The sequence below is a fragment of the Papio anubis genome, chromosome 11, assembly GCF_008728515.1.
Source record: "Papio anubis isolate 15944 chromosome 11, Panubis1.0, whole genome shotgun sequence".
Classification (NCBI taxonomy): Eukaryota; Metazoa; Chordata; class Mammalia; order Primates; family Cercopithecidae; genus Papio; species Papio anubis.
Window position 1 is genome coordinate 65,145,475 of NC_044986.1, and position 13,583 is coordinate 65,159,057.

A 13,583-nucleotide genomic window follows, 5' to 3' on the forward strand; every position below is an offset into this window, starting at 1 on the left:
GGTATTTTTTAGTAGAGACGGGGTTTCACCGTGTTAGCCAGGATGGTCTCGATCTCCTGACCTCGTGATCCGCCCGTCTCGGCCTCCCAGAGTGCTGGAATTACAGGCTTGAGCCACCGCGCCCGGCCCGGCCTATCTTTTGCTTATCAAGTTAATGAAAATTAAAGTTTTAAATGAAAGGTAACACAGTTTAACAAGGGTAAAAGGAGTTACACTTTCATCACTCTTCTTTGGGGCTGTACATTGTTATACCTTTTCTGAACAGAAATTTGGAAATGTGAATTAGCCATATCCTTTAAAACTCAACATAAGTGATCATTCCATAATTTATTATAAAACAAAAATGTGGACTGAATCTAAATAGGAATAGACAATTATTTAAACTGCACTTTGGTGATATTGTCATGCAGTTAAAATTCTCTGCACCCATTGAAGAAAACTTGGAGAAGTGTAGTGCCATGGAAAAAGATTTTTAAAGGGGTTTTGTAGATAGTATGTTCCTATAAATAAATTTAATGTTGATAAGTGTGTATATATGGGGAAAAAATAGGACACGATCACTAATTTCATTTTATGTGGTGGGATTGATTTATTTTCTGTGATGAACAAATACTGCTTGAATGTTTCAAAAGTTATTTCAAAAATATAAGTTTTGGATGAGACAGTTTTGAAAGTGATAGCTCTCAAGATAAATACTCAAATAATGTGGGTTATATTGTGAGTAGATTTTTCAATCATCAAAAATAAGTAAATGACTAGGTTCCAAGGAGAAGTTCCCTTTCATTCTTTCTTTTTTGAGACAGTCTTACTCTGTTGCCTAGGCTGGGCAGTAGCACGCTCTTGGCTCACTGCTGCGTTGAACTCCTGGCTTGTGCAGTTCTCCCACCTTAGTTCCCTGAGTAGGTAGGACTACAGGTGTGCACCACCACACCTGGCTAATTTTTAAATTTTTTGTAGAGATATCGTTTCACTGTGTTACCCAGGCTGATCTCAAACTCCTGGCCTTAAGCCATCCTCCTGCTTCCCTCCCAAAGTGATGGGATTACAGGTATGACCTACCACACGCAGCCATTAGAACATTTGCTTAATTTTTTATTAAGTAAAAAATTACACCTTTATTGAAATGTAATTCACATGCCATACAATTAGACACTTTAAAGTATAGGCATGCTTTGGTTTTTTTTATACTGCACTTTATTGTGCTGCACAGATAGTGCCTTATGCCAAGCAAGACTATCAGCACCACTTTTCCAACAGCATGTGCCACTTTGACTTTGTTACATTTTGGTAATTCTTACAGTATTTCCAACTTTTTCATTATTACTATGTCAGTTTTGGTGATCTGTGATCAGTGATCTTTGATAATACTGTTATACATGTTTTGGTGCACCTTGAATTGTGCCCATAGAAGATGATGAGCTTAATTATGAATATTGTTTGTGTTCTAATCACTCTACCAACCTGCCCTTCCCCTATCTCTGTCCCTCTTATTGGGCCTCCCTATTCCCTGAGAGAAAATATTGAAATTAGGCCAGTTGTGCCAGGCATGGTGGCTCACGCCTGTAATCTCAGCACTTTGGGAGGCTGAGGCGAGTGGATCATTTGAGGTCAGGAGTTTGAAACCAGCCTGGCCAACATGGCGAAACCCTGTCTCTAGTAAAAATACACAAAATAGCCAGGTGTGGTGGTGCACGCTTGTAATACCAGCTACTCGGGAGGCTGAGGGCATGAGAATTGTTTGAACTTAGAGAGGCGGAGGTTGCAATGACCTGAGATCATGCCACTGCACTCCAGCCTGGGTGACAGAGTGAGACTCTGTCTCAAAAAAGAAAAGAAAAGAAATTAGACCAATTACGGGTGCAGTGGCTCACACCTGTAATCCCAGCACTTTGTGAGGCCGAGGTGGGCAGATCACCTGAGATCAGAAGTTCGAGACCATCATGGCCAAACATGGTAAAACCCCGTCTCTACTAAAAATATAAAAATTAGCTGGGCATGGTGGTGGGCACCTGTAATCCCAGCTACTTGGGAGGCTGAGGCAGGAGAATCACTTGAACCCAGGAGGCAGGTTGCAGTGAGCTGAGATCAATGCCACTGCACTCCAGCCTGGGCGACAGAGCAAGACTCCATCTCCAAACAAAAAGAGAAATTAGGCCAATTAATAATTGGGCTGGGCTCAGTGGCTCATGCCTGTAATACCAGCACTTTGGGAGGATAAAGAGGTAGGATCACTTGAGGCTAGGAGTTAAAGACCAGCATCTGCAACATAGTGATACTCCATCTCTATAAAAATAAATAAAATCAGCTGAGTGTGGTTACATGCATCTGTGGTCCCAGATACTTTCAGAGGCTGAGGTAGGAGGATCTGTTGAGCCCAAGAGGTCGAGGTTGCAGTGAGTCATGATTGTGCCACTGTACTCCAGCCTGGGCAACAGGGCAAGACTCTGTCTCAAAAATAATAATCATAATAACAAAGAAAAAAACCAAAATCGCCTTCTAGTGTTCAAGTGAAACTTCAAAATCATTAAGGTGAGTGAAGAAGGCATGTTGAAAGTTGAGATAGGCCAAAAGCTAAGTTTTTTGCATCAGTTAGCCATGTTGCGAGTGCAAAGGAAAGGTTATTGAAGGAAATTAAAAGTATTACTCCAGTGAACATCCAAATGGTAAGAAAATGAAACAGCTTTATTGCTGTAGGGAGACAGTTTTAGGGGTCAGAATAGAAGGTCACACCAGCCACAACATTCCCTTAAGGCAAAGCCTAATTCTGAACAAGGCCCTAACTCTCTTCAATTCTGTGAAAGATGAAGAAGCTGTAGAAAAAAGTTTGAGGCTACCAGTGGTGGATTCATGAGGTTTAAGGAAAGCAACCATAAGGTAAAAATACGACGTAGTTGCTGAGGTGGGAGGATTGCTTGAGCCCAGGCATTTAAGGCTGCAGCGAGCTATGTATACACCACTGCAGTCAAGCCTGGTTAACAGAGCAAGACCCTGCCTCTTGTGGGGGGTAAAAAAAAAAAGGCACATTGAAACAGCAAGTGCTTATGTAGAAGCTAAGATAATTGATGAAAATGGCTATGCTAAATAAATTTTCAATGGAGACAAAACAGCCTTCTTCCATTGGCTGAAGATGCCATCTTAAGACTTTCACAGCTAGAGAAGAGCTGTCAGTACCCAGCTTCAAAGGACAAGTTGGCTCTCTTGTTAGGGCTAATGCAGCTTGTGACTTTAAGCTGAAGCCGGTACTCATTTACCATTCCAAAAATCATAAACCCCTTAAAAATTATGCTGAACCTACCATACCTGTGCCCTAGAAACAGAACAACAATGTCAGAATGACAACTCTTTACAGCAATGCTTACTGAATTTTTTTTACTCCTTTATCATGTAACCAACGTTTTTACTAAATATTTTAAGCCCACTCTTGAGATCTGCTAAGAAAAAAAGATTCTTTTCAAAATATTATTTCTCACTGACACCACACCTAGTCACCCAGAGCTCTGATGGAGATGTACAAGGAGATTAATGTTTCATGGCTGCATCATCTATTCTGCAGCCCTTGGATCAAAGAGGTAATTTCACTACTCTTTTTTTTTTTTTTTTGAGACAGGGTCTCACTCTGTCATGCAGGCTGGAATGCAGTGGCATGATCATGGCTCAGTCCAGCCTTGGACCTCCTGGACTCAAGTTATCTCCCACTTCATCCTCCCAAGTAGCTGGGATTACAGGCATGAGCCACCATGCCCAGCTGATTTCTGTTGTTTTTTTTTTTTTTTTTGAGACGGAGTCTTGCTCTGTTGCCCAGGCTGGAGTGCAGTTGCGCGATCTCCGCTCACTGCAAGCATTGCCTCCCGGGTTCACGCCATTCTCCTGCCTCAGCCTCCCGAGTAGTTTTTTGTATTTTTAGTAGAGACAGGGTTTCACTGTGTTAGCCAGGATGGTCTCGATCTCCTGACCTCATGATCCGCCTGCCTTGGCCTCCCAAAATGCTGAGATTACAGGCGTGAGCCACCATGCCCGGCCTGATTGCTGTATTTTTAATACAGGCAGGATTTCACCATGTTCGCAGGCTGGTCTCAAACTCCTGACCTAAAGTGATCCCCGCCCACCGTGGCCTCCCAAAGTGCTGGCATTACAGGTGTGAGCCACTGTGCCCGCCCTCAACTTTCAAGTCTTTCTTTTTATGAAATACATTTCCTTTTTAAATTTACTTTTTTTGCTTTTTAGAGACAGGGTCTGTCTTTGTTGCCCGGGCTGGTGCTAAACTCCTGGGATCAAGCGATACTCCTGCCTCAGCCCCACAAAGTGTTAGGATTACAGGTGTGAGCCACCACACCCGGCCAAAAAATGCATTTCCTAAGGCTCTTGCTACCATAGTATATATTATTTCCTCTGATGGGTTTGGGGAGAGTAAGTTGAAAATCTGGAAAGGATTGACCATTCTAGATGACATTAGAAACATTCGTGGTTCATGGGAGAAGGTAAAAATATCAACATTAACAGTAGTTTGGGCCGGGAGCAGTGGCTCACACCTGTAATCCCAGAGCTTTGGGAGGCCAACGTGGGTGGATCACCTGAGGTCAGGAATTTGAGACTAGCCTAACCAACATAGTGAAACCCCGTCTCTACTAAAAAATACAAAAATTAGCCAGGTGTGCTGGCAGACATCTGTAATCCCAGCTACTCGGGAGACTGAGGCAGGAGAATCACTTGAACCTGGGAGGCGGAGGTTGCATTGAGCCAAGATCATGCCATTGCATTCCAGCCTGGACGACAGAAGTGAAACTCCGTCTCAAAACAAAAAAACAGTAGGTTGTATGAAATTGATTTCAATTATTGGCCTGATGCAGTGGCTCACACCTGTAATCCCAGCACTTTAGGAGGCCAAGGCGGATGGATTACTTGAGACCAGGAGTTTGAGACCAGCCTGGCCAACATACTGAAACCCCAACTCTACTAAAAATTCTCATGGATGACTTTGAAGGGTTCAGTAATTCAGTAGAGGGAATAACTGCAGGTGGGATAGAGCAAGAGAACTCAAATTAGAAATGCAGCCTGAAGATGGGATGGAACTGCTGCAATACCAGGATAAACTAAATAGATGATTGCTTCTTATGGATGAGCAAAGACAATGTCTTTTTGAGATGCAGTCTACTTCTGTGAAGATGCTGTTAACATTGTTGAAATAACAAAGGATTTATAATATTACGTAAACTTAAGCAGTGGCAGTATTGGAGGGGATTGGTTCTATTTATATGTTTATGAGATGGAGTCTTGCCCTGTTGCTCAGGCTGGAGTGCAGTGGCGCAATCTCGGCTCACTGCAACCTCTGCCTTCCAGGTTTACACAGTTCTCCAGCCTCAGCCTCCTGAGTAGCTGGGACTACAGGCACACGCCACCATACCCAACTGATTTTTGTGTTTTTAGAGACGGGGTTTCACCGTGTTGGCCAGGCTGGTCTCAAACTCCTGACCTTAAGTCATCTACCTGCCTCGGGCTCCCAGAGTGTTGGGATTACAGGCATGACCCACTGTGCCCAGTGATTGACTTTAATTTTAATAGAGGTCATTCTATGTTTCAAATGCTATCAAACAGTATCACATAGGGTCTCCCTTTTCACCCAGGCTGAGTGCAGAGGTTATTCATTAGCAGTCACTCTCCATCTTCCCTGAACCTCTTCAGTCCTAGGCAACCATTAGTCTGCTTTTTGTTTCTGTAGATATTCTGGACATTTCATATAAATGGAATCACATAATAAGTGATTTTTTTGTGACTGGCTTCTTTTACTTAGCCTGTTATCAAGGTTCATGTATGTTTTAGCATAAGGTTTTCTCTTTATTTTTATTTTTGTTGTTGTTGTTGTTGTTGTTTAAAAGACAAGGTCTTGATCTGTCACCCAGGCTGGAGTGCAGTGGTACAGTCATAGCTCACTACACCCTCGAACACTTGGCCCTCCTGAGTAGCTGGGATAACAGTCATGTGCCACTGTGCCCAACTTGAAAATATGTGTGTTAATGACTTTTTTGCCACTGTTGTATTTATTTTACAGATAGGGATGAGGAAGAAATGACCAAACGAGATGACAAAAGAGATATCAACAGACACTGCAAGGAGAGGCCCTCTAAAGATAAGGTGTTTATTGAATACTGTATTCTTTATAATACGGTGATATCTTACATCATCTCAACATAACACAGTTGTGAAGTTTATTTGTCCTTATACATCTAAATTACCACTAAGTAAAATTCTGTCAGTTTTTTTTTTGTGGCTATGTCAGGTAACTAGTATGTCTGATTCCTTTCTCTCATATTCATATACCAGATTAACTCATTTTAGCTAGGATGAGGTAAATATCTTATGAGATTATTGCTATTTTATGCACAGTCCCCGTTTCTCACTTTTCAGGTGTAAAAAATTTGACTACTATGTTTTCTACTTCTCCGTTTTCTTAGGAAAAAGAAAAGACGCAAATGATCACAGTTAACAGAGATCTGTTAATGGCTTTTGTTTATTTTGATCAAAGTCATTGTGGTTACCTTCTTGAAAAGGATTTGGAAGAAATACTTTATACTCTTGGACTACATCTTTCTCGGGCTCAGGTAATCTATCTTGTGAATATTTAAAAGGAAAACATTTTTTAAAAGTTACCTTTTCCAATGAAAGTTAATAGAACCTCCGTTGATTTTTTTGATATATTAAAGCAACATAAAGGCCAAGCGTGGTGGCTCACGCCTATAATCCCAGCGTGATTGGGAGGCTGAGGCAGGCAGATCACTTCAGGCCAGGAGTTTAAGACCAGCTTGGCCACCATGGCGAAGCTCCGTATCTACTAAAAATACAAAAATTAGCTGAGTGTGGTGGCACACGCCTGTAATCCCAGCTACTGGGGAAGCTGAGACAGGTGAATCTCTTTTTTTTTTTTTTTTTTTTTGAGACGGAGTCTCGCTCTGTCGCCCAAGCTGGAGTGCAGTGGCGCGATCCTGGCTCACTGCAAGTTCCGCCTCCTGGGTTCACGCCATTCTCCTGCCTCAGCCTCCCGAGTAGCTGGAACTACAGGCGCCCGCCACCGCGCCCGGCTCATTTTTTGTATTTTTAGTAGAGACGGGGTTTCACCATGGTCTCGATCTCCTGACCTTGTGATCCGCCCGCCTCGGCCTCCCAAAGTGCTGGGATTACAGGCGTGAGCCACCGCGCCCGGCCCAGGTGAATCTCTTGAACCCAGGAGGCGGAAGTTGCACTGAGCCAAGATTGCGCCACTGCACGCCAGCCTGGATGACAGAGTAAGGCTCTGTCTCAAAAAAATAAATAAATAAAGCAGTATAACACAAACCAGTTGTAAAACACTTCCCTTCTCCCTCTCCCTCTTTTTCTACTCCTTACGACTATAATATATAAAATTCTAGATCTTTTTGTAAGCAGCTCAGTTCCATTTTTATAAACAAAATATGGAATTATTCTGTACATTTTGACTGGCTCTTTTTTTTTCATTCCACAGTATTCTGTAAATACATTCTACCATGAAAATAGAAACCTGCCTCATTCTTTTTATAGCTGCACAGTACCCATTATATAGATGTACCATAATTGACCTACCTAGTCTCCGTTGCTGGTGGTTTTCATTTATTGGATTTACCAACTATGCTATAATAAATCATACCTGTGCATAAATTTTTATCAATGTTATACTTTTTAACAATGAAGTTTTATTTTTTCAAAAGTAACTTGGATCTTACTCAATTCCATGGATTTCCATCATAAGTGAAAATTACAGCTGGGCGTAGTGGCTCACACCTGTAATCCCAGCACTTTGGGAGGCCGAGGCGGGTGGATCACCTGAGGTCAGGAGTTCAAGACCAGCCTGGCTAACATGGTGAAACCCCGTCTCTCCAAAAATACAAAAATTAGCCGGGAATGATGGCGGGTGCCTGTAATTGCAGCTACTCTGGAGGCTGAGCTAGGAGAATCACTTGAACCTGGGAGGCAGAGGTTGTAGTGAGCCGGGATCACACCACTGCACTCCAGTTTGGGCGACAAGAGCAAGACTCTTTCTCAAAAGAAAGTGACAATTAACACATAGTTTTTCTAAGAGAATCGAGAAATATTTTTTCATCTCTTTATTTTGTTTACTTGCATGCATAACAGGTAAAGAAGCTTCTTAATAAAGTAGTGCTCCGTGAGTCTTGCTTTTACCGGAAATTAACAGACACCTCAAAAGATGAAGAGAACCATGAAGAGTCTGAGTCATTGCAGGAAGATATGCTAGGTCTGTGCATGTTAAGATTTTGCTTTTTAATAAATATACCAGTAATTAAAGAAGAAAAATAACTTATGAAAATATGTGATTATGAAATAATATTTTATATTACAGGAAACAGACTATTACTTCCAACACCAACAGTAAAGCAGGAATCAAAGGATGTGGAAGAAAATGTTGGCCTCATTGTGTACAATGGTGCAATGGTAGATGTAGGAAGCCTCTTGCAAAAATTGGAAAAGAGCGAAAAAGTAAGAGCTGAGGTAGAACAGAAGCTGCAGTTACTAGAAGAAAAAACAGGTAAGGGTCAGCATTGGATATGTTCATACTTTTAGCACCCTGCTGGGACATGTATATGTGTTTATGTATGTACATACACATGTACGTACCTGTGTACACATCTGCATATGCATACCACATATTTTCATCGAAGTACAGAAGGAACTTTTTAAAATTTTTTAATTATTTATTTGTTTTTAAGACAGGGTCTCACTCTCACCCAGGCTGGAGTGCAGTGGCACAATCTCAGCTTACTGCAACCACTGCCTCCCAGGTCCAAGTGATTCTCCCACCTCAGCCTCCTAAGTAGCTGGGATTACAGGCATGTGCCACCATGCCCAGCTATTTTTTGTATTTTTGGTAGAAATGGGGTTTCACCATGTTGGTCCTGGCCTCAAACTCCTGACTTCAAGGGATCACCCACCTCGGCCTCCCATAATGTTGGGATTACAGGCGTGAACCACTGCGCTCTGCAAGGACCTTTACTTGTCATTATTTCTGGTTCAGGTTATAAAATTGCTTAGCTTTATGTGAATCTTAGGTCTTCATGTGCATTCTCAGGTTCATTGTTATCTGTTGCATCCTTTTAATCACCTTCTAGTTCCACTTTTTTTTTTTTGAGACGGAGTCTCTCTCTGTAACCCAGGCTGGAGTACAGCGGGGCTATCTCACTGCAACCTCCACCTCCCGGGTTCAAGTGATTCTCCTGCTTCAGCCTCCCAAGTAGCTGGGACTACAAGTGCGTGCCACCACGCCCAGCTAATTTTTTGTATTTTTAGTAGAGACAGGGTTTCACCATGTTAGCTAGGATGGTCTCGATCTCCTGACCTCCTGATCCGCCCACCTCAGCCTCCCAAAGTGCTGGGATTACAGGCATGCGCTACCGCGCCTGGCATCCACTTAGTTTTTACCAGTCTGTGTTCTCTAATCTATACAATCATCTAAAAATAGAACATAGGTTTTGAAATAATACAAGTTAAAAATGTAAATGAAACAGGCCAGGCACTGTGGCTCCCGCCTATAATCCCAGCACTTTGGGAAGCCGAGGTGGGCGGATTGTCTGAGGTCAGGAGTTTGAGACCAGCCTGACCAACATGGTGAAACCCCATCTCTAAAAATACAAAAATTAGCTGGGTGTGGTGGCACGTGCCTGTAATCCCAGCCAAGATCGTGCCACTTCGCTCAAGCCGGTGCAACAGTGAGACTCGGTCTCAAAAGTAAATAAATAATGAATATTACAGTGTGCTTTATGACTAGTGAAATTGACAGACATTGCCATTTTATGGAATTCAGTCAGCTTTTTATTTTCACAGCTTAAATATTTTAACCTGTTAAATTTGAAGTTTTAGAAAGTAAAATGTTAATTTTTGGATTTTTTTAAACAGATGAAGATGAAAAAACCATATTAAATTTGGAGAATTCCAACAAAAGTCTCTCTGGTGAACTCAGAGAAGTTAAAAAGGACCTTACTCAGTTACAAGAAAACTTAAAGATTTCAGAAAACATGAATTTACAATTTGAAAACCAACTGAATAAGACAATCAGAAACTTATCTACGGTAATGGATGAAATCCACACTGTTCTCAAGAAGGTGAGAAATTTTGTATTTTTAACATTTTCATAGTTTTTAAAATGATGCTTTTAATGTATTTTAATGTTATTAAGCTCTTAGTGATTATTCTAAAAGCAAATAATGATAATCATTCTGTCCTTCCTGAGATTAGTAAAAAGTGATTCCCAGGCCAGGCACAGTGGCTCACACCTATAATCCCAACACTTTGGGAGGCCAAGGCAGGTGGATCACCTGAGGTCAGGAGTTCAAGTCCAGCCTCGCCAACATGGTGAAACCCCATGTCTACTAAAAATACAAAAAAAATTAGCCAGACATGGTGGCAGGCACCTATAATCCTAGCTACCTGGAAGGCTGAGGCAGGAGAATCACTTGAACCTGGGAAGCAGAGGTTGCAGTGAGTCTAGTTTGCACCATTGCACTCTAGCCTGGGCAACAGAACGAGACCCCATCTTTTTTTTTTTTTTTTTAAAAAGGTGATTCCCCAAAGATGTTGTTTTTCTAAAACTTAGTTGGAATGTCAGCATGATTTAAGAGTACAGACTTCTTGAAGCAAATTTCATTTATATTTCTTTTTAATCCAGAGTATAATTTTGAACTAAACCATTCACTTCACTTCTCTGTGGTTTTTTTCTTGTTGTTGTTGTTGTTTGGTTTTTTGTTTTGTTTGTTTTGTTTTTTTGAGACAGAGTCTTGCACTTTTGCCCAGGCTGGATTGTTAGTGGTGCTGTCTTGGCTCACTGCAGCCTCTGCCTCCCAGGCTCACGTGATCCTCCCACCTCAGCCTCCTGATTAGCTGGGACTACAGGTGTGCTCCAGCACATCCAGCTAATTTTTATATTTTTTGTAGAGATGGGGTTTCACCATCTTGCCCAGGCTGGTTTCCAACTCCTGGGCTAAGCAGCCCTCCTATCTTGGCCTCTCAGAGTGCTGAGATTACAGGCATGTGCCACCACACCTGCCCCATTCACTGCATTTTTAGACCCCATTTATTCTTGGGCAGAATTGAGGTAAATACTTCGTCACCATTAATTTTAAGATATTAAAATTAATTTATTGTTCTTTATCACTAGAAAAAAGTATACCAAACTGAATATCATTATACTCTAATATCAAAGTAACATTTAAGAGAATCTAGTAAAATGTACTTTTTCCTTCTCTGTTGTCTTACAGGATAATGTAAAGAATGAAGACAAAGATCAAAAATCCAAGGAGAATGGTGCAAGTGTATGATAAAATCCATGTAGTGATGAGGAATGGTGTTAAATAATGTAATATATAAAAATCATGATATAAGAATGTTTGAAGGTGATGCATGTTTGATTTTATTAGTATACATGTCTTTTAGTTCAAATGATGTATAAAGTTTTATGAATGTGAGTTTCTGCTTTTGAAAATTGCTTGTAATTCCTAGCCTTCAAATTATTAAACACTCCTCGAGTGAAATAATTTTGCATTGCAAAGTGTTTTAGGATGAACTTTGTTATAGTTTTAACTCCAATAAAGTTCATCAGTTTAATTGACTGTAGTATTTAATTACCAAATTTCTTTTATAAAAATGCCTAGAAATTTTTAATTTTATTTATAGAATTATTAGGTTTTAAAATTTTTAGTTCATATGTTAAAATTTCAGTCAAAATCATAAAATAGCATGATGCTTAATTTTTGCACGTTTTTTGAAACAGATTTTTTTTAACTCATCACCAAAAAATCCCCTCTTGATCAGTAAGCATTCATTAAAAATTCAGTTTAGGCCGGGCACGGTGGCCTATGGTGGGATTACATGACTGTAATCCCAACATTTTGGGAGGCCGAGGCGGGTGGATCACCTGAGGTTAGGAGTTCGAGACCAGCCTGACCAACATGGTGAAGCCTCGTCTCTACTAAAAATATAAAAATTAGCTGGGCATGGTGGTGGGTGCCTATAATCCCAGCTACTTGGGAGGCTGAGGCAGGAGAATCACTTGAACCAAGGAGGCGGAGGTTGCAGTCACCCGAGGTCCTGCAACTGCACTCCAGCCTGGGCAACAAGAATGAAACTCCATCTCAAAAAAAAAAAAAAAATTCAGTTTATCCAAAAGACAGTGCATCAGAAAGAAAGAAGCAATAGAGAACTAGTATTGTTCTTGTATGCGTTATACTTTACGTAATATTAGTTGTCCTGATGTCAGTGTTACTGCTTTCAATTAATTTTTCTACTTTCCCAGAATAGCATCTATATTGCTTTTAATTTTCAGAGTTTAAAAAAAAAAATGCAGTGTATGTCAAATGTACAGTTTAGTACCAAGCCCGTAGATGTCAGTATGATGCCTTAAGTTAAGTCTTTAATTAAAGATATTTTTTTTAATTAACCTGTGTACTTCCTTCAGAATTTTAGTGGATACATGAGGTGACTTCACTGTAGAATAAAAACAGTAGGAAATATGAGTGGTTCTCAACAGAGGGTGAATTTATCCCTTAGAGGACATTTGGCAGTGTCTAATGAGGTTTTTTTGGTGTCACAAGTGGGTGGGTGCTACTGGCATCTAGTTGGTAGAGGCCAAAGATACCACTAAAAATCCTTTGTTGCAGAGGACAGCTCTCCATAACAAGGAATTATCCAGCCAAAAATGTCAATAGTGTCCAGTTTTAGAAACCCTGCCCTAAAGGAATGTAAGGTTAAATGACATTTTGTCTTCCAAGTTTTACTAGTGAAAACTTAATGGAATCCGTAAGAGATTATTAGGATTTTTGTATTTAAATAACTTCTACTGGAATGTTTCACTGTCATATAAAATATATGGTTAGAGTTTTGTTTTGTTTTGTTTTGAGATGGAGTCTCGCTTTGTCTCCCAGGCTGGAATGCAGTGGCTTGTTCTCGGCTCACTGCAACCTCTGCCTCCTGAGTTCAAGCGATTCCCCTGCCTTAGCCTCCCAAGTAGTTGGGATTACAGACGTCTGCCACCATGTCCAGCTAATTTTGTATTTTTAGTAGGGATGAGGTTTCACCACATTGGCCAGGCTGGTCTCGAACTCCTGACCTCAGGTGTTCCACCCACCTTGGTCTCCTAAAGTGCTGGGATTACAGGCGTAAGCCACTGCACCTGGCCTATAGTTTATTTTATTTCATTTTGTTTTATTTTATTTTGTTAGAATAATGGCTAGGTGTTCTAAATAGATGAATATAAAAATGTAAAGTGCCATTTATATGTGACTTAGGTTAAATGGAATTCACATGGCAGTTACTAAAAAATGGATTACAATACCTCAAATTCTTTTAGACCAATTTTTGTCTTAAGTTACTGTTTGTGGTCATATGGCTTGTTGACCTTCTCCAAAACCAGATTAGAGATTGATCTATAATTATTATATAATTATGATATAAATATTTCCTTCATCTTTAAGGTGAGATGAAACAATTGTTGAAAATGGTTTTTTTCCTTCTTTCTTTTTTTTTGAGATAGAGTCTCTCTCTGTTCCCCAGGCTGGAATGCAGTGGTGCCA

General features: G+C 40.6%; 1 protein-coding gene across 1 annotated transcript; it reads left to right on the forward strand.

The window, feature by feature from the left end:
* Positions 1–6,023: 6,023 nt before the first annotated feature.
* LOC116269443 (cell division cycle and apoptosis regulator protein 1-like) lies at positions 6,024–11,628 on the forward strand. The gene is made up of 6 exons (XM_031652237.1): positions 6,024–6,129; positions 6,450–6,596; positions 8,140–8,260; positions 8,366–8,551; positions 9,916–10,121; positions 11,274–11,628. The coding sequence occupies exons 1-6, from the start codon at positions 6,064–6,066 to the stop codon at positions 11,331–11,333; spliced, it is 786 nt and encodes a 261-aa protein (XP_031508097.1). The 5' UTR covers positions 6,024–6,063; the 3' UTR covers positions 11,334–11,628.
* The last annotated feature ends 1,955 nt before the right edge of the window (positions 11,629–13,583 follow it).